The following is a 26529-nucleotide window of genomic DNA, read 5'->3' as shown; positions in this document are numbered from 1 at the left end:
AAGATAAAAGGAAGGTGGGTCACTATAGGAACCCACAGGTCACTGTAGGGACTATAGAAACAAGATAGAAGGAACGTGGTAAAGGAGAGCTGCCTTTTTATCTGACTACCCTGAGACACTGTGGGAGAGAGAAATAAGCTCCTATATTGACTGAACCCCTCTATTTTTAGATCTCTTTGTTACAGCGGCCTAACCTCTACTGTAAATATTATGCACACTGATTAAGCTATAGAGATGGCATTTTTATACCCCGTGCCCCTCCAACAGGGTCTAGGAAGATTCCTTAAGACAGTTTGGAGCCTGTGCTCTTTTTGTCCTAAATAATGGGTAACTGGTTTTGTCTAACTGGTTATCTAACTTTGAAGAAGCTTTTATGTTTCTGCCCAAGATATTAAAATATATTCAGAGTAAGAGTCCTCTTTTGATGAGTTCCCCGGCCCATTCTGATTTTTATGTACATTCGTGATTCAAGGTGTAGATGTCTTCTCTTTAAGCAAAGAGTTTCTTTTCATTTCTGTTCCTCATTCTTATGGTTTTCTATTTGGGTTTTGGAAAGTAAATTGTGTTCACTCTCTTATCTTAAAACTAAAAGCCTTGCTAATTGTATGTTTGACTTTCAAGATCTAGAACAGTTTCTTTACCTTTCAGCCTGTCGTTGTCTAATGAATGTATTTTCCTCTCTGGTTACTCTGAGAACAATGTATTTGTGTCAACTTATTTATTTTTTCTTCCCTGTACTCACTTGTTAGGTATTTTGTGATTTAAGTTTGGGATTTCTATGCCATCTTGTTTTTCTCTTTTCTCACAATCTGATGATCATTCGTACAGTATTCATCTTTAAATTGGAGAATCCATATTTGCCCAGGTGAATGTGGTCACCATTATGGTGTCCTACCTCACGTGACTGTGGAGATGGAGGGGACACGCACTGCCCCAGGATGCATGGAAAGCCTGTTTGCTATGTGTACCTCCCGATCCCACCTGGTGGAAATCCTAATTAGGATTCCGATCCCAGAGCCCCGTCTGAGAGTCCCCAGGATGAACTCCCATTTCAAAGTCCAAATGAGGAAAAAATGAGAGTTCTCATTTCCTTTTCCTATTCCGTTCTGTCGTTCTAACTGCCTGGAGTTACTTTATGTCCTGCTGTGTTGTTCTCTCCGGATACTATCTCTTGAAAGTAAATTTGGGGTCTTGTATCCTGGAGACAGCTACAGCTGCTGCCTGCTCTATGTGGAACACAGGGAGGGGCCTGTGGTCACCTTGTCTGAGGTGTATTTAACCAGTCAATGAGTCTGACCAAGACTTCAGAGCCCACTTTGCCCCTCAAATTTGTCCACTCTGAGTTCTGATATCCTGGAAATTGGTTTTATCTTTTCAATTGTTTGGTCCTGTGTGATCTAGGCTGTGGGTTTTTCTCAGCTCTTATTTCTCTGTCAAACGATCTCGTCTGCTTTCTTCTTTAGGGGCAAATCAAAAACTTCAGTGTGATAGTGGCACCCTTTTCATTTCCCACTTCCTGAGAAAAAATATATTTATGTAATGTATGCGTACATAATACATATGTAAATATGTAAAATAGAGGTATATGTTATATATACGCATACATATATTCATTTTTCTGTTATTTCAAAGAATAAGAGAGGAGAGTGTTATTGGCCATTTTAGGCTGGACAATCTGAAGTACTCCTCATATAATTATTGTATTTCTGCAAATTATTGAGTTCAAATGTATTTTAATGAAGAATCATAAAATAGAATTATCTTGTTTTAATGGTCATGTGTTAATTGGCATTACACAAAATTATAAAGCTAACATCACAGCATAAGATTTAATAAACTGAAGATGGTAGAGTGGTTTCTCTTTCACGGACCAATATTACTGTGATACCCAAAGAGACAGGCCTTCACATAATATTCTGTACGTATTGACTTTAAAAAATTTGACACATTTGTTCCTGCTTTTATATTGTCTTCTGTCATTGATTTCATACTAGAATCAGATATTGAAGATTTTATACAGTCACTGAAGCATCAGAATATACTTTTGGAAGTAGATGACTTTGAAAATCGAAATGGCACTGATGACCTGTCATACAATGGAGCTATCATAGTTTCTGGTAAACAGAAGGTATGTTTGCCTCTTGTTTTGCTTTTATGACAAAAAAACCCCCAACGCATTAATAAAGTGCTACATTTTCACTGTTTCAAAAACTGCAGAAAGTCAACCTAGGTAGTGTACAGCAACTCAATTCAAAAACATTTTGGTTCATTATTGAATAAACTGTGAGGTTGAAAGAAGTTTTTATTAAACATTTTCCATCTTTTTTTCTCCTCTGTAATAATAAGTACTTTATTTTTTGTAATTTTTTAAAACGTGGAAATAATATACCTGTGCAAAAGTACATAGAATACATATGCACAGCTTAATTATTGCAAAGTGAATTAAAATATTAAGTGATCACTCATGTTACCCACGCTATCACAATTCATGTTAAACAAAAGACCACTACCAGCATCCCAGACGCCCTCTAGCTATCTTTCCTAATGATAATCCTCTCCCTCCCTCCAAAGTAACCACTATCTCACTTTTATGCTCCTCACTTTCTTGCTTTTCTTTATAGTTTTACCACTTATCATACTTCCCTAATCACTATAGCTTAGTTTTGCCTGTTTCTGAGCTTCACAAGTGTATAACTTAGAATCATAAAATATGTTCTCTTTCTTGTCTGGCTTCTTTTATTTTTATTTTTTCATATTTATTATGATTGCTTTTTTATTGCAATATAATTGACACACAACATTATATTAGTTTCAAGGGTGAAACATAACATTTTCTGTCTTAACTGTTGATTTAGATAATTTTTACATTTCAAAGTAGCTAAATGTAATTGCATTATTCAGACTTCATAAAATATTCGACCTTATAATTATCAACTAATATCATTATGAATTTAAGGAATCCTATTCAGTGGCTAACTACTCAAATGATGTTTTTGTATATTGAGAAAAGACTTTACATACTTTAATAACCACATGAAATCTCTGAGAGAAAGGTGTTCTCAGTCTACTACCTCAACATCTTTCAGTTTGGGTATAAAAAGTGCAAGCAGTAGAGATCCTTCCAGGACCATGACTATTGGAACTATGTCCTAATCGTCAGTAAAACTCTGAGTCAGGGAGCCACATGAAGTCAAGCGACCTCTTTATTTCTTGCTACCAGGGAAATAAAAACAAAAACAAAAGCCTCTGAGGATGCATCATTGGATTCAGTTCTACCTAAACTAGGTACATCATAAAAAAATGGAATCTGCTTGTGCCAACTGTGGGAAACTACGTTGTCAGTTCCTTTACTTGTTAGTTTTCTAACATATTTATTATGGGAACTATTGGTAATATTTAAACAATATTAAGCCTCTGATGAATTTATGAACATTTTCATAAACATGAAGAAATAAATATTGTCTTGGAAAGTATGAAAATGCTTCATTGGCAGTTTAACCATGAATACTTTACGAAACCCATGCTTGTCTCCTATTCAGAAGATCAGGGTTCCTTTGCTTGCTCACTGTAAACAGTGCATCTCCTTGTCAGGGCCACTTTTAAATTCTGTTCGCTGAAATTTCCTCGTCAGTAAAATGGAGACAAAATAATCTAAAATTAGTAATACTAATAAAAATTCATATTGCCGACTGTGCTATCCAGTGTGCTAGGGCCTAATATACGTTATCTCATTTAAACTATATAACAACTCATTTATTATCCCCTTTCACAGATGAGGAAGCTAAAGCTCAGAAAGATCAGTTAACTTGAAGACGGTCACAACTAGAATGTGGGACTAGTAAGATCTCATATAGAAAATCTTTGTTCTTTAAGAATTTAGAATTAACATTATTTATTTTATTTGTGTGTGTTTGTTTTATGTTAAGGATTATAGATTTTCAGTTGTGTGCAATACGAAGAGACTGCACTGTTTTCCTATCCTTATGAATATTGTCAGCAATGGACTACTTCGAATGTTTACTCATACACAACCTATTCGAACCGAGAGAAGCTCATTTCGTTTGGTAAGTGTTAGATTTCCTCATTCTGAATAACTAGGAATTTGACAAACCTATGTTTTCCCCTTTAGCTTTTAAATATTCAAAGTTGGTTGTTATCCTAAAAATTATTATTTTGTTCTAACATTTTAAACAGATTCTATCTAACAGAATATGATTTGTTTCTTATTATTATCAGACAATTCTCATAGGGGAATACTTTTCAGTATTATGTCATGGTCTCCCAGGGAATCTTCTGAAAAATTATACACACTTGACTGCAGAGGTGTATTGGAGAGAGTGTGTACACTGAATTGGAAATAAGAGCACTTGTAACCCAGCTTTAGAATCTTATAAATCTAACATAACTTGTCAGTGGATCCTCCATTGACTACATAGGTGGTAGATTGACTGACATGAAGGAGAATTTGCCAGTTCTTGGGCTCTATGCTTTCTGATGAACGCCTTCACCTCCGGTGGTTGCTCTCTGTTGCAGGGGTATCTGATATACACAGGCTGCATTTTCAGGATTCTTTGTCGGCCAGCTACAGGGTAGGTTTAGGCAACTGGAAGCAGTGGTGGGAGCCAGGAGAACAGGAGGATTCCCTACCCTGGGCTCCAGTAACGTCCCTTCCTTCCTTTGTCGCTCTAGCCCAGAAGTGACAGTGGCTTCTTTCTTAATCATCCTTCTTGGCTTCTCTGCCCTTTCCACTCATGTAACCATTACCACTGTAGGATTAATTTCTCTCTATTTTAAGTACTGAAGGTGGTGATGGTTTACTGATTAGACCCTGACTGATACCCAAGAGGGACCTCTCAAAGCTGACTCCAACTGTTTTAAGCCAGGAGGTTGGAAGAACAATAAACATGATGGGAAATGGAACCATCAAAAAGGGAAGCCCATTTTGTGACACAGGGGTCAAATTCAGGTTTGGCTTCACTGCATTAGTGGTGCCGGGGGTACATGCAAGAGCAGATGGATGGAATATACTTGAGACATCAGCAATGGACATATTTTTCCTCTCTCAGTCATTCTTATGAAGACGGTAATGCATTTTCCTACCTGGTGAAAAATTGGAATTTATAGATGTAGCCTTCAAAGCCTTAAATAAAGTTTGAGAATTGTAGAATCATTTTGAGATAGGCTATTGCATTGCTCCCCTGTAATTATATCCATGAAGCAGTCCTTGTACCCTGCCCGAGCATAGTACAGCCTCAGGCAGACACTGATTTGGGGGTAGCGATTTAAAATTCATCTCCTTGAAGATGGGCTCAGCGGCGTTGAGTTTTCTTTTTATGCCTATGCTTCAGAACACGCCCACCCAGCTTCAAAGATACATCATTAGGTTTGCTGAGAGAGACATGCTCAGGCCTGAAGAATCTGTTCATCTAGGATTGCAATTTTGGAATTATTACTTTTTTGTATTGAGGTAAAAAACACATAACATAAAATTTACCATCACAACCATTTGTAAGTGTATAGTTTGGTATTGTCAAGTATATTCACATTATTATGAAACAGATCTCCGCCACTTTTTCATCTTGCAGAGCTAACACTCTACACCCTTTAAACAATAACTGCCTATTTCTCCCTCCCCACAACCCCTGGCAATCACCATTCTACTTTTTGTTTCTATGAATTTTATTACTTTTGTTACCTCACATAAGTAGAATCATATGGTATTTGTCTTTTTGTGATGGCTTATTTCGCTTAGAATAATGTCCTCAAAGTTCATCCATGTTGTGCCTTGTGACAGGATTTCCTCCCTTTTTAAGGCTGAATAATATTCCACTGTGTATATGTACTACATTTTGTGCATCCATTTATCTGTGCATGGACATTTGGGTTGCTTCTACCTCTCGACTGTTGTGAATGGTGCTGCTGTGAACATGTGTGGGCAGATATCTCTGAGACCCTGTTTTCAATTCTTTTTGATCTGTACCCTGAAGTGGATGCTGAGTTATTTCTTTCTTTTATTAAATGTTTTTATTGTTTTTACTCCTCTGTTTTCTAGGAGTCGAAGCCTCATGTTAAATGATCAGAAATCATTTTCCCTCCCACTTCCATGTGGGGATGTTGATGAATTAGACGTACATTTTTACTTTTATTTTTCAATATTTTGAAAAGCATCTTCTTTATGATTATTAGTAATTGTTTCACTTTTTAAAATATTCACTAGTTTAAAGTACCTTTTGTATTTGCAGAATTATGTTCTACTCTGGGCTGAGATGCTGGAAGGCTCCATTTTCTTTTTTTTGGTTGTGTGCAGCATTTCTCCCTACATCGCCATGAGCAGTGTCAGCGATTATAAAGTAAGAAAAGAGGGGAAAAAGGAAAAGAAATTTCCGGGACTTCAGTAATTGTATTTTGAGTGCTATGTGTTCAAAATATTTTCCTGTGAGAAAAACATTTAAACACATGTTTAATTTAGATAATGTAGTTAAACACTATTTCTATCAAGTCAGAAAATTTATTTCTAAAAACATGAAATACTTTTTACTTCAAATTACAGGAAACGTGCAATAATTTTGCAGGGACTCAAATTAGTCTAAACCTTCAAAAGGGGATATTATAAAACTTTTGACTGTATTGTTTCTTAACCACAAGGAGGAAATCATTGATGTTGAAATTGAGGACCAAATGTAAGGCTTGAATCTCCTATGTACTGCAGAGAATACAATTTTTTGTTATATTTGTATTTGGTTATGCCCTTTATCCAGGAAAAACAGTTAAACCAAATTTAGGCAAGTCATCCTTCACTGTTCTAAGCCAGTGACTCTCCCAGAACATATTTGGATAATGGAGAATTTATTATCCTTCAGGCCACAAAATAACATTTCTTTTGAAGGAGATTAATGTCTCGATCATTTTGAGGTCTACTTTTCTATTCACTATTCATGAGCTAAAGTGATGTTCTGAATCAAACTTATCAAGCAAAACAATACTCAGGGCTAGAATGGTGGTGTAGTGGTTAAGTTTGTGTGCTCTGCTTCAGCAGCCTGGGGTTCACAGGTTTGGATCCTGGGTGTGGACCTACACACCATTCATCAAGCCGTGCTGTGGCAGCATCCCACATACAAAATAGAGGAAGATTGGCACAGCTGCTAGCTCAGCAACAATCTTCCTCAAGCAAAAAGAGGATTGGCAACAGATGTTAGCTCAGGGCCAATCCTCCTCACCAAAAAATTAAAAACATAAAACGATACTCTTTTTCAAAATTGCCAACTTTGTGGAATTGGCTCTTTAGACTTCAGGTTCCTAAACAGTATGTGCATAATTAAAATTATTAAAAAAATAAAAATATTAGAAGATTAAAAAATATTAGAAGATTAAATTATATTTGTCTTTTAAAAAACCTTTCAATGTGTTTGTTTTGGATTTGGGTTTCAGCTGAATCTCTGTTCATCTTGTGTTTTTTCATCAGAAAAGAGCTAAGTCTCAGCTATGGATTTCGGGCCTGTACACTTCTGCCTACTGGTGTGGGCAGGCACTGGTGGATACTACCTTCTTTGCTTTTATTCTCCTTTTAATGTACTTAATTTTCTACATAGCAAACATGGGGCACATTTATATCACAAGTCGAATTGTGTTTGCTTTGGTAAGTAACACATTATGTAAACAATATCTTACAAAGTTATTCATAATAAATTTTAGCATTGGTATTTTATATAATCGAGGCATTTCTATTTTGATTTGATCTATTTTCATTTCTATTTTGTCATAAACAAAAACCAAAATACCAGGCAAAGTACATGAGCAATAAGATATTTTTTAAATATGTGTAATTTAATTTTTCCCTCAGGTAACATTTCATTTTTTTACTTTGATGTTGTTTGTATTATCTTCAGGTTCTGATTACGCTTGGTTACGCAATTTCCCTTGTTTTCTTGACCTACGTGATATCATTTATTTTCCGCAAGAGGAGGAAAAATAGTGGCCTTTGGGCATTTTCCTTCTCTTTCGTAAGTACATATACAAACAAATAAATTGAGAGATGGAGTTCTTTTTTAAACTTTCAATGTAATGTTAAATATAGTGAATTTTGTCTTAAGCAATGGGGAAAATTAATATCTTAAAATTACACCATAGAGAGGAGAGGGAAGTGGAATGTGTTACAATATTGCCTTTTCTTATTTTAATCCATGATAATTCAAAAATAGTTGGCAGCAATGGAAAAAAGATATCCCATCATATGCAGATATATTTCAATTTGAAAAATACAGTGTTTCAGTGTCACGTGTTTGATTCTCTGCTGTGCTCCTTTATTTGCTGTAGTTTGTTCATATCACAATGAGAACATCTTAATCGCTACCTTAGTCCACAAACCTGATAGAAAGAGGTTCTGCATTATCTTGACTTTCCTTAGAAACAACAAAGTCAAATTGCTTCCTGTGTTCATTTATTCACTTGCAGCTGAGGTATTATGCAAGAGGAATTCATAATCGACAATGCAGATTCTATTCTATATACACGGTAGAAGGCAGAAGAGAATCTATAGTATATATAAAAATGTATCATATGTTGATGGTTAGTGCAGTAGTCCTTTTGTGATCTTGAGTATATATGGAAGGACAGCCTAGGCAATGTCTCTTCATCATTGAGTAAAGCCAGTTAAGAGTTAATTTGTTTCTAGATTCCACTGGACTCCAGTACCCCCAAGGGTGCTTCAAGGATATCTTAGGCCCTTGTCTAATAAGGAAGCACCCTTCCAGCCCATATTTCAGCCAAGTGGTGGAGGTATAGCTGCACATCTTCTTAGCACGCTGAGCCATGGAGTATTTCCTTTGCTGCTGTTTGGAATCCTCTCTTGTTCCAGTAGATGAGAAAGGAGGAAAAAACGACTCACAAAAGTAGAAACTTACAGGCGAGTAGAATAAGCAGAGTCAGCTTAGAATAAGAGTCGGCTAAGCGGACTAAAGGACTTAAAGTTATAATAAATAAAGAGAAAGGAGAAAAAGGAAGAAGAGGGTGACGTCATGGAAACCAAGAGAAGAGAAATATGTAAACATGGACAATCGGGCAATACCTTTGCAAAGAGATTGTGGTGACTGTAAAATGAGAAAAGTCCTATGGATTTGCCATCTTAAATGCTTATTGTGCTCTTACTGAACACTTGATTATAAGTTATATGGTTCTATTACCAGTTACTTTTTATATGTAGACTATGTATTCCTCAAAAATGTAAATTCATTTCATATTAACACAACATTCTCTTGTGTAACAATCCCTCAAAATAGTACATTTCTCTGACTTAAAGTCTTGGGAATCACACACACAGAGTTTTGAATTCTAGCTCTGTCATTCACTAACTGTGGTTTTGCGGATATTGTTTAACTTGTCTGGACCCTAGATTTCTCATATATAAAGGGAGGGATAATAAGAATAACCACATTATAGAGTTGTTGCGAGGATTTAAGTAAACAATGCATGCTAAGTTCCAAATGCCTGGCATTTGTGTGATATTCAGTGAATTTAGTAGTTAAGATTCTTATTATTTTTATTATAGTTAATACATTAACAAGATCCAGCAAAGGTTCAGTACAGTGCCCAATACACACCTGTTGACTGATAAATTGATCCTTAAAACAGAAAAATTAGGGCTGGCCCGGTGGCGCAGCATTTAAGTTTGCACATTCCGCTTTGGTGGCCCTGGGTTCGCCGGTTCAGATCCCGGGTGTGGACATGGCACTGCTTGGCAAGCCATGCTGTGGCAGGCGTCCCACATATAGAGTAGAGGAAGATGGACACAGATGTTAGCTCAGGGCCAGTCTTCCTCAGCAAAAAGAGGAGGATTAGCCTCAGATGTTAGCTCAGGGCTAATCTTCCTCAAAAAAAAAAAACAGACAGAAAAATTAAAATTTTAAGTACACATTTACCAGTATTCTAAAAGAAAACGAGTCCATGCAATCAAAATGCACAATCTTGGAAAAAATCATTTGTTTGGAATCAGGAAGAAATGGAGCAGGGAGGATAACTGGAATGGTTTAGTCTAGGTGTGAGACAATATGGATTTGTCTTTTTAATAACTGCCCATATACCTTTTCAATGTGTGTAAGTTTTTATACATTAACAATATTGGTACCTTAGCTATAAAAAGGTAATTCCTCTCTTTATCCTGTTGTCTTAGATTGCCTTTAATCACTGTCAGAGAGTCTATTTGGTCATTTTAGCTTTCACCTTAGTGTCCAGATTTTTTATCTAAAAAATTTTCTGTTGGGGAGCTAAAAGTCCTATACATTCTCAATAACAAATGTGGCTCCCTTCCCTTCTCCTTCTGGAAGGCGTGTATCTGCATATGGGGAAATTCTGATATGTGATGAGAACACCTACATCTTCAGCATTTTCTCAAATATCAATGGACTATGTGTGACATGCAGTATGTTTCAACTTATCTTATAGGCCTCAATCATCATGTTTCGCATCGTTGTAATACATCGAGCCAACTTACCCAGCTTGATTCCTAGCATGATATTTGTTCCCCCATCTACCTTGGGTGGATTTCTAACTTTTTTGGGAGAGGTGAGAAATGTTACCAACTGTGTTATTAATTTTGAATATGCAACCTATGCAAGTGCTTTGCCAAACCTATAAAGACAGAAAGTAGGCTGGTGGATTCCTGGGGCTGGGGTGGGAATGGGAGTGACAGCAAATGCGTACAAGGTATCTCTTTGGGGTGACGGAAATGTTCTTAAATTGAATTATGGTGTTGCTCTCACAACTCTGTAATATTACGAAATTTCCTTGAATTGTACACTTAAAATGGGTGAATTTTATGGCCTGATGAACAAGATAGCAGTCCTTCCTCTCACAGAGCTTAGTGGAGACAAAGACAGTCCAGCCCCAGGGAAATCAATGCCAGGGGTTGAAAGGTTACAAAGGAGAAGACGAAGGGCCCAGGGAGGGATATGAAACAAAGGTGATGCGCTAGGGAGAGTTGGGGAATTCTTCCGGGGCAGCAGTGTTTAAACAGAATCCTAAAGAATGAGTAAGAATTAATTAGTGGGAGAGTGGGGTGGAGGTAAACATACTCTGTAGAGGAAAGCGAGGTATTGAAACAGGAAAGACCAGGAGGCGTTAAATAAATGGAGTGTCATTCAAACAGAAAGAAGTGTACGATGAGGAGAGCAGAGATGCTCAGTTACAGCCCTGCATCATCCTGGATGAAGCGGTTTTAAAGACAGTAGAGAGGGCCTCCCTAATCGTTTGTGTTCTTGGGGTCTAGGGAAAGCCCTCCAGCTGCAAAAATACTTTTCCATTGACAGAGCAATGCCTGGATTCTTGATTGGAAATTCATTCCTTTGCTTAAAGCATTTCTCTCCTAAAATATAAATAGGCCTACAAGGTGGAATGCATTGACCTGGGTCTGTCACAGATTGTTCAGGAGGAGTGAGCTACTTTCTGAATGCATTGATTGAGGAAGAAAGAATAATTTGATAAGACTAATTATTGTTGGAAGAAATAGTCACCATGGGATAGGAAGGGACCCTGAAAAGGCTTGTGAGGGGCATTTATGACAAATATTGCTAATATATGGAATTTTTTATGATGCAGGCAACTCTCTCTGTCATACTTTCAATACTTTCACCAAACACTAAACGAAAAGATTAAAAAAAGAGAGAGAGAATAGGAAGGGAGGAACCAACATAGGATACCTGCTCATTGAGAGAGAGTCAGAGTTGAGTAGGTACCCCCACCCCCCTTCTTTGCAGGCAATTGCTTGTCACCAGCGCACACTGGGGAGCCAAGCTTAATGAGGAAAATATTCAATATGCAAAATGCCAGTTTAGTGAAATGCAAATTGTAAAGCTGATTAATTTCCACTTACCCATTTATTTTTGGTCTTTTCAGAACATTGCCAAGCACCAAGATAACATTCAACACCCAAATTATGACCTGAGTGGAGCTGATTTTCTCTTATGCCTAATAGTAAGGACTTCCTACCTTACCATCTATTTTTTTTTCTGGATATTTATCATTTACTGTGATAACTATTTCATCTTGTTTGGAGTGTGCCAACTTTGAAAGTGTTTTTAATATAGTGTTAGGTAAAACAATTACATTTGGACATGATTCTAAATCCTAGAGTTACTGTTTATGTGCATGAATAGGCTGTGTACATCCAGAATCCAACATAAAGTTGATTTTTCGTGTGTCTTTATCTTTTTTGCTGCCCTCTCCAAATTGGAGAGAGCTTTAAAAAATACAGATGCAATATAACAAATTCTTTGAATTAGAGATAAAAAGGCAAAAATCAAATAATAAAAATAAAAAAAAAAAACCAATTACCTTGGTATATTTAGGGTGAAGAAAGCTACTGTCTTTGAATACAATGTGTCAGTACGTTCCTAGGCACAGGAGGAAATATAGACAGAAGGCCCTGCCCCGTTGGAGCTTATATTCCTGTGGAAGGAGACAGATAATAAACTAAATAAATAATAGATGCTGTGTCAGATGGGTGATCAGGAAAGACCTGGCTGAGAAATAAAGATCTGAAGGAGGCAAGGAAGCAGACTGTAGGGAAAGTTTGGGGATGAGCATTCCAGTGGGAGGGAGCAAGAGTGACCCTGTTTTGTTCCAGGGTCAGCTGGGAGGCCCGTGTGGTTGTGGCAGAGTGGCCAAAGGGGAGAGTGGTAGGAGAGATAATCACAGAGGTAATAGGCGTAAAATGTAGAGTGAATGGAACGTGTTACACAGAGCATTCTGAGTCACTACAAGGACTTTGACGTTCTTTGAGTAATTGAGGAGTCATTGGGGGATTTGAAGCAAAGTGATGTGATCAAACTTATGTTTTCAAGACCTTGTGTTTTAAAAGAGTAGCTCTAGTGACTGTGTTGAGAATAGATGTTTGGGGAAAGGAAGGAAAAGGGAGACCAGGTTACAAGGTGCTACAATATTATAATGAAGTTATAATGACCTGGGACTTCAGGGGGAGTAGGACAAGCAGGGGTGAGAAGTAGTTGGGTTCTGGATACTTTTGAAGGTAGAGCAGATAGAATTTGCTGACAGACTGGATATAGGCTGTGAAAGGAGGAAAGGGGACAGGTTCCACTAAGCTGGGTTGTCATTGTATCGCTGGATTTCTCCCCTGAATTGTAAGAAGGATTCACATTTATTTTACCTGGAGACAAAAGGCCACCAATTTAATTCAAACGTTTAAATAATATTTGTGAATTTGTGCCTGAATATAACTGTTTTTCTTTGCTCCTAGCCTTACTTTCAGGCTTTGCTATTCGTTTTTGTTCTAAGATGCATGGAAATAAAGTGTGGAAAGAAAATAATGCAAAAGGATCCTGTTTTCAGGTTGGGATAAAACTTAGTTTCGTACTAAATATTGTATTTTTAATATTCCTAGATAGTAGTTGCACTATCAACCTGTTAATACGGATTTATATTTACAACGTAAACGGCATGATATTTTCATGATGGTGAGAGGATTGCTTGATTACTGCCAGGAAACAGGACTCTTGGGCAGAGTTCAGCCACTGACCAGCTGAGGGGAAGCTTTCACTTTTTCAAAAAAACTTAATAAGTTCTCACATGGACCATTGTCCCATCAAAGATGATTATATCTCCTTGAACAGAAGAGATAGGATGGAATTGACTGAGTAACTTCACAAGTGGAGGGACTCTAGATGGGGTCAACAGGGAAGGAGATTGAGGTGAATGTCGGATATGGTTAAGATGGGCTCGGAGGGAACAGAGAAAATGTAGGTGACCTGATTTTTAAAGAAGCAGCAGTACTTGCTGACCGATTTGAAAGTGTCAAAGATGCTAACTGAAAGTATGACAACACCACTGAGAAAAGGATTCTAGCTACCCAGATGGAAGTTGGTGGCAAAAGCAGAAGCAGTATTCGCACAGCCATCATCCTCACCAGTTTGTTGAAAGAAAGGCCAATGGTAAAACCACAGGGAAGCTGATAGTTGAGGCATTTTTGACAACTAGAAAACCTCATGTCACGTTTCATTTTCTCTACAGAATTTCCCCCCAAAGTAGAAACACTCCACCAAATCCAGAAGAATCCGTAGATGAAGACGAAGATGTTCAAGCAGAAAGAATAAGAACAGCGACCGCCCTGACTACTTCAAACTCAGAGGAGGTAGAAAAGCAAGTGACAAAGTGGATTTAATGGAAATAGTCAAGCACTGCCAGGCATAGAGGTTGACATGCTGGTTTTCATTTTGAAAGTTTGGAGTTTGGTGCATTTTCGTAATTCGGCATTTTCATAATCTTAAATATGCAGGCATTTCTTTGAAGTGTTGTGGAAGCTCAAAGAAGAACACAAAATCTAATGGTTTTATTCTTTTTTTTTTGAGAAAAATGGACTTTGATAAGTAGAGCTATAATTTCAAAACTAAATATTTCATGAGTTGAGGAATTTATGCGAGATTTGTTCTAAAATCCTAAGTAGAGATTAAGATTCTAAGGGTTATTTGACTTAGATGTTGTGATGTTTCCATGAGGTTAGACATATCTCTTCTGGGAAGGCAATGACCGCCTTCCATGAAACCATACGGTTTTCTCAGTCCATTTAGAAGAGAGAAATATTATCAACATCAGTGAATGCATGTTACATTTAAAACAAGCGATATGGATTATCCTCAACTCAAAATATAGTTTTCTTTATGACATAGGACAGGGAAGGTTCCAGTAGGGAGACCATAGCACCATAAAGTCTCTGAAGTTTAAGAGGAAAATCACACTTCCTCTATTCCAGAAACCAGTCATAATTGCCAGCTGTCTACACAAAGAATATGCAGGCCAGAAGAAAAATTGCTTTACAAAGAGGAAGAAGAAAATAGCAGCAAGAAATATCTCCTTCTGTGTTAAAAAAGGTTTGGAAGAATCCTTCTTTTTCATTCATCGTTATTTTTAAAAATAGTGACTGAACATCTATGCTGTGAGCACTGTTGTACTTGCTGAAGCATTCATTCATTCATTCAACATATATGTATATTTGTTGAGTGTGCCAGGGACTGTTTTAGGCTCTGGAAATATAATTATGAAAGAAATAGGCGACATCTTGTCCTCATGGATTCTACATCCTAAGAGGGGTCAATTAACGAAAAACAACTTATGAAGAAAAGTGTCAGCTATCACATAGGCAAGTTCTATGTAGGGCATTCAAATATGTGAAATGACGTGAGTGACTTAGAGTTCCGTTCACTTGGAGTAGGGGAAGGCCTTTCCTGAGCAGTGACATTTAAGCCAAGATCTGGGTGATGAGAAGGTGGCAGCTATGTGAGCATGAAGAGACAAGATCACCCCAGGCAGAGGAGACAGCGAGGGTAGGGACCCAGATATGGGGACACCTTTGGAGTGGTTGAGACACAAAAGAGGCCAGTGTATGTATCTGCAGACGGCAGGGATGAAGTCAAAGAGGTGAGCAGGACCAAATACAGCCGAGAGTCCAGATTTTATACGAAATTAGTGGAATGCCACCGGAAGGTTTTAGCAGGCTTTTTGTCACGATTTAATGTATATTTTGAAAAAATTACACGTTGGGCATTGTTTTTTTCATGAATTTGTGTGGCAGACAAGTTAAGAGGCTTTTGTATTAGTTCAGACGAAAGAGGGTGATGACTTGGACACAGGTGGTGGAATTCGGGATAGAGAAAATGTCCTTGACTCCCCAAGTTTAGGTATCATTTATGTGTGTACTCAGCACGAGCTGTCTACTAGCAAAAACAATCTGGGCACATTTTTAACTGGAAACGTAATCCAGAAAAAAAGAGGCAGATATATTGACATCAAATCCATAAACTTTTCACTAATATTAAATAATTATAGGAGCTAAAGTTCATATTTTGGTGACATGGATTACATATATGTTATAAATTTCAAATGGTACTAAGGGGTACACCTATCTGAGAAGGTTATTGAAGAAACAGGTTTATGTTAATATTCCAATATTGATAGTCAGGCTTCCTTTTTCAGGCGAAATTTTGGGATTGCTAGGACCCAATGGAGCTGGTAAAAGTTCATCTATTAAAATGATATCTGGAGTCATGACGCCAACGGCTGGAAAGGTACTGAGAAATGAAAAAATATTTCCACTCTTGAAATAGGATTTCGTGATAAATATGGGTTATGTCTTTGTAAGACTATACTTTTATATTAATAGTTTAAATAGTTTTTACAATAAATATATGAAGTAATTTCTGTAATATTTCTTTGATGCTCAAAAAATTTAGGCATTTATCAGCTGTGTGTCAGTTTCTCAAGTGCGTGATTGGAGAAAAGGCTACAGGTGTTTCTATAACCGGTTTACTTTCTTAGGTGGAATTGAAAGGAAGTAGTTCAGACTGGGATCATCAAGGAGATGACACGCTCAAGTTCCTGGGGTACTGCCCTCAGGAGAACGTGCTGTGGCCCAACCTGACGGTGAAGGAGCATCTGGAGGTGTTCGCCGCAGTGAAAGGGCTGAGAAAAGGAGACGCTTCCGCTGCCATTTCACGGTACAGAGAGGTCACGTGACTCCTTTGTGTCAAGAGGCAGGGAGGCTGTACCCTTGATGGTGAACTCACTAACAAAGCATGGAGAGTAGAAATGATGTCTCCACCTGTTCAGAGTGTCAGTGGTAGAGCAGGGATGGGGGACAGGAGCTGTTTCCTGCATCCCTGATTGAGGGATCGTTAAAAAAATAATTGACGATGTTAAGTGAATGAGTAATCATCCATTTCAGTTCCAAATTCAGAATTCCAGTTATTCTTAAAAACTTTTTATGAGATAAAAAAATCTTTCATATTTCAAAACACACTGCTTCTCCTTTTGATCATTAGAGTTTTGAGAATAACAGTGCCAAGCTTCCCTCCGATGCTGTTACTCTTCCATGTGATTACATTTTCCCCAAGTTCTCTCTTGATCTGATATTCTCATCCTGTTTTCCATCAGATTGGTGGATACTTTCAAACTGCATGACCAGCTGAATGTTCTAGTGCGGGAATTAACAGCAGGAGCCACTAGAAAGGTGTGTGTGGTATGTGATGTTATTCTGATGGTATTCTGTGATGGTGGCAGCAACCAGGGGTGTTTCTCTGCATTTCAGTTGTGTTTTGTGCTGAGCATCCTGGGAGATTCACCTATCTTGCTTCTGGATGAACCGTCTACAGGCATGGATCCAACAGGACAGCAGCAAATGTGGTGAGAATTATTATAACCCTCAGAGCCAGAAGTACAAATCTTATGTAAAACTTGCATTTTTAAACTGATCTTGGAAAACCAAAACCACTGGTTCTTAATTTAGTGGAGATAATCCATATTATTAAAAAAACCAAATATTTAACAAATAGATTCTCTAATGTTGCATCATATTCATGTGGTATTCACATTAAAAAACAAACCTCTAGGTATTTTACTAGAGTTTTACTTCTTATAATTTGGAGTGTATTTTAATTTTGTCTTTTTTATTGCGATGTCTATAACAGTTTCCTTAGAAACTAGTAACTTACTGACTTAAATTCCCTATTTTCCCCTTTTCCTCCTTTCACCTAATCTGTCAAATTTGTTCATCCAGTTTTTCTTAGTTTTTAAATTCTTTTGACTTTCACATCTCTGAGTTTCCATTTGGGTTAATAAAATTCTCCAATCTGCCGGAGTCCCGCCCCGGCTGAGTCCAGGTACCTGAGGGATGGACGGCGTCGGCGCAATGAGCGGAAAATAAAGGGGACTTGATACTTGGGTTGGTATTAGCAAGTCCAACTTCACTGTGCACAGGTGTCGTATTTATATTTTTCAGGATTAGTACAGAAATAGCTCTACAAATATTCTTGGAGAGATAAGGAAGTAAAAAACGAGCACAAGAATATTTATTAGCATTCTATTCTATAGAGCATAAGGTTAATGGTAGTCTTCTCCACAATTAACTAGTGTTTGTTGTCTCTAAGCTAAAAGAGATAGGTACCTAGACATCTGCTGTGATTCGTGGTAAAGTTAAATCAAAGAGAGAAGGTCCAGGCCTCCGGACAGGACAGCATTCCGTCTGTTTACATCCTGGGGGAGCCATCCCTGCCTCCCTCAATCATTTAAGCCATTAATGTAGATGGTTAATGGGAACAAAAGGCGACTCCAGGGTGTCTTATCCCTAGGGCTATCTGCATTCTCAGCGGGCAGTTAAACATCTTTACATTTTCGCGCCCTTTAGGGGGTGAAAGCATTCCTTTGTCTTTTAGATTGCAGAGCTAACAGTCCCTTAAGCACACTGCCGGAGAAAATATCATTTTGTTAGTAAAGTAAAGGGCTGAAAAGCTAAGCTAAACTATATATCTTCAAGAATAAAACACAGAAATAAGTATAGACATAACCTTGATAGAAAGCATGCATATAATTCAGAGAATATCAGGGGTGTCGGCCGGCCATTCTTCACCGAGGGGCATCCCTGCACCCCTCGGCCCTTCTACTCATCAATTATTTATTATTTATTGCTTTTAGGAGAAAACCTCTATAACATTTTAACAGAAAGCAGAGGGTCAAGAATAATATATAGATACTTCTTGATCATCCACTTAGCCAGCAAACTTAGAAGGATGATGCATATATATATATTTAGACAAAGAACTGGACGGAGAAGGAAACATTAACCAGATGGAGGCCGTAAACCTAACTCGACATCTTATCTGGGCAGGATTCCTTTCTGATTGTCTCACATGGGACTGTGTGCTCCTCCGTTAATTAACTGAAAAATATCTTGAAAGTTACCTGCAGGTGGTCACATTCTCTTACGATATCTAATTTTCCCGGGAGGTAGTGCCTCCCAAGCAGCCACCCAAAGAAGTGAAAACTGGAGGTTAAGAAAGGAAAAGGAATGAAGGGCAATTAGAAGCAGCACAGGTTTCAGAACTATGTGAGGGGCCGGCCGGTTGTTCTTCACCAAGGGGCGACCCTGCACCCCTCGGCGTTAATCGGCTGGACCCTGTCAAACAGCCGATCAAATGATGTAGCCACGGCTCCCGGCACCAATCCAGTTTTATATTTGTGACTGTCCAATATTTTCCCAACTTTTTTTTTTAAAGTATGTCTTTTTTTCGTTTTAGGGAGATTGGCCCTGAACTCACATCTGTTGCCACTCTTCCTCTTCTTTTTCCCCCCAAAGCCCCAGTACATAGTTGTATCCTAGTTGTAGGTCATTCTAGTTCTTCTATGTGGGATGCCCCCACAGCATGGCTTGATGAGCCATGCTAGGTCCATGCCCAGGATCCGAACTGGCAACCCCTGGGCTGCTGAAGTGGCGTGCATGAACTTAACCACTCAGCCATGGTGCTGACCTCCTTCCCAACCTTTTAAAAGAATTTTGCTATGGAGATTTTGCACAAATGTGAAGAAAGTCATTTATGAACCCTTTATACCCATCACCTAGTTTCAACAGATGTCCACATAGGGCCAATCTTTTTATACCTCCACCCACTTCCTTTCCCCACTCTCCAATTATTTTGAAGCAAATACTAGGTAGCATATGCTTTATTTATAAGTATTTGTTAGAATCTCCAAAGGATATGAAGTCTTCCCTTTCTTTTTTAACTTAACCAGAACACCATTAACACACCTAAAAATTTATAGAAGTTTTCTTTATGTTATCAAAAATCTAGTTAGTATTCACATTTCCTGGGGCTTTTTTTTTTGAATTAGTATCTAAATATGATTCACAAACTGTATTTTTTTCTATAAAATTTCCCCTCTTTCTTTTTTTCCTACCTCCTTTCTTTTAATGGTGTTAATGTTTTGGCTTACTTCAGGCAAACAATCCAGAAAGCCATTAAAAACACAGAGAGAGGGGCCCTCCTGAGCACCCATTACCTGGCTGAGGCTGAGGCCATCTGTGACCGCGTTGCCATCATGGTGTCGGGAAGACTCAGGTAAGTGTCTTTCCAGAGCCTGCACTTGGCCCCCAAAATGAGATTCCCTATTAAAAGGGAAAAATCGCTATGAGCACCTGGAATTCTTCGTTTCAGCTCCCTTAGTGACGTCCTTTCCCTTACATTTGAAATTTAAGAACAACATAACAAAATTTAAGGAGTAATATTTTTTCCCAACATGTTTTCCTTCTTGCCCATAGATGCGTCGGATCCATCCAACACCTGAAAAGCAAATTTGGCAAGGATTACATTCTAGAACTAAAAGTAAAGGAAAGTTCTCAAGTGACTTTGGTGCACGTTGAAATTCTGAAGCTTTTCCCACAGGCTGTGCAGAAGGAAAGGTGAAAGGAGCTTTTGGTTATGAAGAATTCTGTTGGCTTTACCCTCAGGGTTCCTTTTCTGCTCTGTGAGAACTTCAGGGTTATTTGACTTTATAATCAAGTTAGGGACTTCAAAAACTGTTTTGTTGAGTCTTTTAGATTATAAGAGATTTGGGAGCTACCCAGGAAGCTGTGGCCCCCCAGGGAGGCTTGGGGACACCCTATGTTCATTCTGTGTTCAACGAGAACACAGTTGGCATAAAGTGAGCATAACTGTAACTATGCTGGATCACTTCTAGAGCTGTCTCCAACAGCTGGCAACCAAAGCCATTCTAAGATTTGTCCACTGATAAATTACTTATTTCATACGTAAGCCATGCATTAAAAAAAAATTGCATTACTTTTATTTTAAAAAGAAAATTGCTGATAATATCAATATTTATTTTGATGGTCATTTTTTCCCCTTAAAACTCAAGGTCAAATATGACATTTTCCCGTTCCCAGATTTTCCTCCTTCGTGGTCTATAAACTGCCCGTGGCGGATGTCCACCCTCTGTCTCAGGCTTTTCACAAATTAGAGGCAGGTAAGAATGACCATTTTTTAAACAAAGCTTTTGAAGAATCAGTTCAGACTTGGATAATAATTTAATGGGAGATAATTGTGTGGTTTGAAAATAGGCCCAGTAGGGGATGATTTTAAGAATTTTAATGGTAGATAATGGGGGGATTTAACCCCAACTTCGGAGAGTCCAACTCTAATGAAGTGGTTAATCTCCAGCGCAGAGACCATAGCTGCAGGAAAACACACAATCGTGCTTGACTGGTTCTACTGTGAATTCAGGACATTAACCTCAGAAAGCCCCTTAGTCCAACCTGCTTTGCTCACATGCGCACAATCCATTCACACCAAATGTCCTAACTTCTTTCCTCACTCCTCCTCTTACATGGCCTTCTCCTTGCTGCTTTTCTCCCTCAGTTGATTCCCTTGCTTTATGTTTCACTGACAAAATAAAGGCAACAGAAATCCTCCCTGCACCTGTGCTGTGTTCTGCCTTCCTGTTAACGATGATGAACTGTCCGTGTCTCTAGCTGTGTGTCCCCTGCATTGTGCATAACTCCTCTTGCCACTTGAAATTGTCCATTCCCTCTCTTTGTCATCTTTTTCCCACTTTTAAGTGGGTCATTCTCAACAGCAGGCCATCTTGTGTAGTTTCTCAACACAGCATGGTAGTAAAGAGCTCAAACTAGCACAGGCTCTGTGGGATCCCATCCCAGCACGGCTGCTGACATGCTAGGAGACATTGAGTAAAGCTAGGCAATCCCTGCACGTCTAGATGGCTCACCTCTAAAATGAGGGATAACATCAGCGCCTACATGGCAGGGTGCTTAGGACGATTAAATGAGTTCATTTGTGAAGAGCCTAGAACAGTGCTGGCTCATTATATAAATAATGGATATAATTATAATATAATATAAATATAAATATAAATATAAATATAAATATAATTCTCTGGTTCACTCCTCCTCCTCCAGACACTCTGACTTCCTAGCTCTTCCTAAATGTTGCAGACATGCATACTCCACCTCAGGACTCTGCACTTGCTAATCCTTCCTGGAATTCTGCTTCCTAAATAGCTGGTCAGCTTCCTCACTTCTTTCGGGTTTCTGCTCAATTATTGCTTTATTGCTGTGGTCCTCCCTGACTATCCGGTACAAAAGAGTGCCAGCACTTCCTATTTCCTTTACCTGATTTATTGTTTCTCCATAATAACTATCAATATTTACTTTATTATATATTTAAGTGCTTATTTATTTGATGTCCATATTCCTCACATCAAATACACGGAGGCAGGGGTTTTGTTTCTGTCTGTTTTCTTTATTGCTCTATCTGTGGCACCTAAGGGTGGCTCATACATGGAAGACACTCAACGTATAAATGGTGAACTGTGGACTTGTGACCATATGAGTCTGGTGACTAGTGTCATGCAGAGTTCCTGTGGGGAAGCCCAGCAGAGAGCTGGTCCGGGAGATGAACCGGCTGAAGCACACCCACACGGAAGGAGTGGGTCCTTTTAACGGGAATGGAATGGGATTGAATTCTTCCTCACGTGTAAGAATACATGTATCAATCAATTATGCAGTTCCTCAGGGAACTTACGCATCTCCCCAGGATGCATATACTAAGTAAGAAAACACATATTATCAAAATGCAATATAAGAAAATTCTAATATCAAGATTGATTTAATATACACATATTAATTCTGTGACTTGTCATGATTTCATTCTTTCACCAAACATTTGCTGATTCAGCTCTATATTCCTATATCAATGATTTGCATTTTTATTTTGTATGCTTTTGAAAAAATTCTTGGTAATAAATTATAAGACTCTACTACTTGTCTTTTTTTTTTTTTCAGTGAAATATAACTTTAACCTGGAAGAATACAGCCTCTCTCAGTGCACACTGGAAAAGGTGGGTCAACCTTTGTGGTTTTGTTTGATCACTGAATTTCACCTGAAAGTAACTGCATTTTTCTTGTGTATTTGGAAGACAATCCACAACTTGGTAATTCTTTTCCTTCTTCTTTGTCTCCTATTTAGGCCTTCCTGGAGCTGTCTAAGGAGCAGGAGCTGGGAAATTTTGCTGAAGAAGTTGATACAAGCATGAGATGGAAACTCCTCTCTCATTCAGAAGACCCTTAAAACCTCAAGCCTAACAAGTCTTTGTTGATGTCACATAAGCTTCTGTTGTATATAATAATTAGCAGTATGTATAATTTTAAAAATCAACAACATCAATATTAGGTATATCTTGTGTATTTAGTTAATGAATGGATAAATTTGGAAATTATTCCTCCCCTCAAATTTAGGGGTGATAGAAAATCTGTGATAAAGGCAATACAAAATATCACTTAAGATACCTGAAGAGCCAGGCACTGGGTGTTGTGGAAATAATACCACGAACTTGGAATTTTTTAAAGTATGACTTAGAAATAGGATATTTACTAAAAAGTTCCCTTGCTGAAATATGTGAGGGATGTATTTAACAGCCAGAAGCTGTGTGATTGTTGCATGCCAGTATGTGATACACTGGGTTTATGAGCTTGTTTTAATACATAAGCACAATCCAAGAGTGTTCCTCTGAAACCTGTTCAGAAATTGTTTTAAAATTCTCAGGGTTGGAGTCCCTTGAACTCACAAATGAACAAACATGTACATTGGAAGAGCAGTTCAAATATACCCATTGAAAACAATGGGAGTCATAGCAGCATTGGTTCAGACTTTTACAATTTGAATACATTATATTGAGTTTTTATTATTATGGGGGGTGCTGATGGTTTTCTGTGTATTTACTACTATTTTATGATCACGTCTCTCTTATATATGTGTAGGCACATGTGTGCATATATAAATACACGTGTGCGTGTCTTTTGTATTCCTCAATTAAAAAACAAATCTGTCAGCTTTACAGATTATTTTATTTTTTTCCTTAAACAATAGTCATTTTATTTTGAATATCACTGGAAAATTTTTTGAAGACCAAGCAGTATTCTTGCTGCTGTTTTTTTGGAGATGTGTTATATAACTTAAAAGAAAATTTTTTAGGCTCATTGAAGAAAATTGTATAATGGAGAAAAATATAGAAATTGAATAAAATGGTATAAAAGAATCGCCACAATTTCTCCACACCAAAAAAAATCAACTATTTCCTTTATTCCTTAGTGCATTTTTTACATAGTTGGAGTCATTATAGTACATATAATTTCCTAATTAAGTATATATGCATATTTGCTGATGTAACATTGAAATTGTTTTAATTTACTTTTTAACTTATGGTGAGATTGAAGCTTTATATTTGCATTTTATTTTGTGTTAATTATTTGTATTCTTTGTTCATTTATTCTTGTGCTTTAATCTTTCTCTTATCCATTTTACAGGCTTTTTATACAATTGAATATTGTTTCTGTATATTTTACATATATCATAATTATATCTGGAGTATTATATTTCCAAACCTACGATGAATCACCTATAGTTTACTGTTTACTCAGGAGCCTTTAGTGTTCTATAAAAGTAAATCCATATTACAGTGAGAGTTGAATTTAAATTATTTCTAGACCTCAAGCAATAAATTCTCTTGTCTTGCTCAAATGTATAACGTCACAACATACATATAACCATTTCACCTAACAATATGATGAAATCTTTGCTTGTGTCCTTACATAAATTATAAATTTTCTTAAGTGTTATAGAAATATGTTTACAAAGTACTGAATAATCAATATCAGATGTGGTATGAATATTTTAAAATATCAAACTGGACATAGTTTGCTAGAACCATAATAATATAGTTGCTTTTGAAGCTATTAACTTGGGTATTTATTAGGATTGTGTTTAAGAGCAAATAAATGGGTATGAAAAGAGATGGAGATGAGAATAAAACAAAGGAAAAGATTTTTTAAAAAGGAAGACATATCTTGTGCTGATTTTGTTCTCTATTTTCCTAACATATTCCTTCCAGAGGAGGCTGGCCACTGGACACTGTATCCCTAATTTCCTTCATTGATGGTTGGCTTCCGGTTGGGTTTGACCAATCCAATAGGAAATAGCAACAGGAGATGGGAGGGTGGAAGAAGAGTGAGGTTAGAGGATTTCCTCCCTTCCTCCCTCATTTTAGTTCCAGATCTCAAGCAGTAGACATATCCTTCCTTCCAGGGTTATAGCCTTTGCCCTGCTCCAGTTACACTCACTCACCTGCTTCTGCCACCCCCCTAATAATATTGGCCCCAGAAGTGTGTCACTCTTTCCTAGTCCACACTCAGCCTCCAGCAATTCATCATAATTACCATTTAAGTGTTTTTTTCCTACCAATTTGTGCCTCTAGTGGCTCCTGCTCCAGATCAGCTGATCTTGGCTGCAATTCTCTGTATTCGCTTGTATAAAAGAATGAGATATATTTTGGTCTCTGCCCTTGGTTCCTCCTAATATTTGGCCTTTGAGCCTGTTTCCTGACACAGAGCTCCTAAAACTCTTGGGATTTCTTGGGTGATAGGAGCATTTTCTGTTCTAATGAGATGACTCTGGTGGGCTCCTGGATCACAGCTGGTCACCAGAAAGACCAAGCCATGATTAGAAGCTTGGTACTTTCAGCCCCACCTCCCATTCTCTGGAGATGAGAGAAGGGTTGGAAATGGAATTAATAACTGATTACACCTGATGAAGCATCCATAAAAATCCCCAAAATACTAGAGAGCTTCCAGATTGGCAAACACATCCATGTTCCAGGAGGGTGGTGCATCCCAATCCCACAGGGACCAAAGCTCCTGTGTTCAGGACCCTTCCAGGGCTCACCCTATGTATGTATCTCTTCATCTGGCTATTCATCCGAATCCTTTCATATCCTTTATCATATAATAAACCAGCTAACATAAGTAAATGTTATCCTGAGTTCTGTGAGATGTCCTAGCAAATTGTTGAGCCCAAGGAGGGAGTCATGGGAACCCCGATTTACAGCCAGTTGGTCAGAAGTACAGGTGACAACCTGGGACTTGTGATTGCTGTCTAAAGTGGGAGCAGTTTTGTGGGACTGAGTCCTTAACTTGTGGAATCTGACACTAACTCCAGATAGATAGTGTCAGAACTATATTGAATTGTAGGACACCCAGCTGGTGTTGGAGAATTGGTCAGTATGGGGAAAAACCCCACACATTTAGTGGCCAAAAGTGAAATGTGAGAGCAAAGGAAAACATAATGTGTTTTTCCTAGACATGTAGTGTCAGTGAAGTGGGATTTGCCTGAACGGCTCAGGCTCATGGAAACATGGTTTGGGAAGAAAGAAGGGAAAGGCAGGGGATGAGGAGCCTTTGCTGCCTGGATGGCTTGTTAGTCACCCATGGGGTAAACTGCAGCTGTGCTTTTATCAGTTGCGAAAGGTAAAGGGTACCAGTGGAATTAGAGATGAGAGAAGACCCAACTCCTGAGGAGCTGACTAATTGGATACGTAAGAAAACACAAAATACTAAGAAACATTCTAAACATACAGTCCCTTCGTTATTGTTATCTGTAATAACAGAATGAGGTAAAGTGCTGAGTGCACACTTGATGCCGGACCAAGCTCAGATTTGAGTCAGTCTGAGATTTGGCCATGAAACTCAAAGCTGCCCACAAAGGGAAAAATCATGCCAAGAAAGAATCTTGAAGGCCTCTGGTCACCAAAAATGTAGTCAGTGTGGTGGCAGATAAACCAAGAAACTACTGAAACCAGGGGATACAGTGTGCGGGAGTTGCCTCATTTTGTGGATGGGTATCATGAGCTTCC

General features: G+C 38.1%; 1 protein-coding gene across 3 annotated transcripts in view; it reads left to right on the top strand.

The window, feature by feature from the left end:
* Positions 1-24674, top strand: part of ABCA6 (ATP binding cassette subfamily A member 6) — a 64385-nt gene extending 39711 nt beyond the window's left edge. For all 3 annotated transcript variants that reach the window (XM_046675977.1, XM_046675979.1, XM_046675978.1), the window contains 19 exons: positions 1995-2128; positions 3927-4064; positions 6243-6350; positions 7463-7636; positions 7887-8000; positions 10438-10557; positions 11887-11964; positions 13247-13338; positions 14017-14137; positions 14756-14873; positions 15976-16067; positions 16318-16496; positions 16933-17008; positions 17087-17181; positions 19770-19889; positions 20090-20230; positions 20714-20793; positions 22628-22683; positions 22812-24674. In XM_046675977.1, coding sequence (XP_046531933.1) covers positions 1995-2128; positions 3927-4064; positions 6243-6350; positions 7463-7636; positions 7887-8000; positions 10438-10557; positions 11887-11964; positions 13247-13338; positions 14017-14137; positions 14756-14873; positions 15976-16067; positions 16318-16496; positions 16933-17008; positions 17087-17181; positions 19770-19889; positions 20090-20230; positions 20714-20793; positions 22628-22683; positions 22812-22913 — 2138 coding nt within the window. In that variant the 3' untranslated portion in view covers positions 22914-24674. The remainder of the gene's footprint in view (positions 1-1994; positions 2129-3926; positions 4065-6242; positions 6351-7462; positions 7637-7886; positions 8001-10437; positions 10558-11886; positions 11965-13246; positions 13339-14016; positions 14138-14755; positions 14874-15975; positions 16068-16317; positions 16497-16932; positions 17009-17086; positions 17182-19769; positions 19890-20089; positions 20231-20713; positions 20794-22627; positions 22684-22811) is intronic.
* The last annotated feature ends 1855 nt before the right edge of the window (positions 24675-26529 follow it).

This window comes from Equus quagga, chromosome 11, assembly GCF_021613505.1.
Source record: "Equus quagga isolate Etosha38 chromosome 11, UCLA_HA_Equagga_1.0, whole genome shotgun sequence".
Classification (NCBI taxonomy): Eukaryota; Metazoa; Chordata; class Mammalia; order Perissodactyla; family Equidae; genus Equus; species Equus quagga.
The sequence above is the reverse complement of the archived record's forward strand: the minus strand, read 5'-3'. Positions and strand labels throughout refer to the sequence as shown.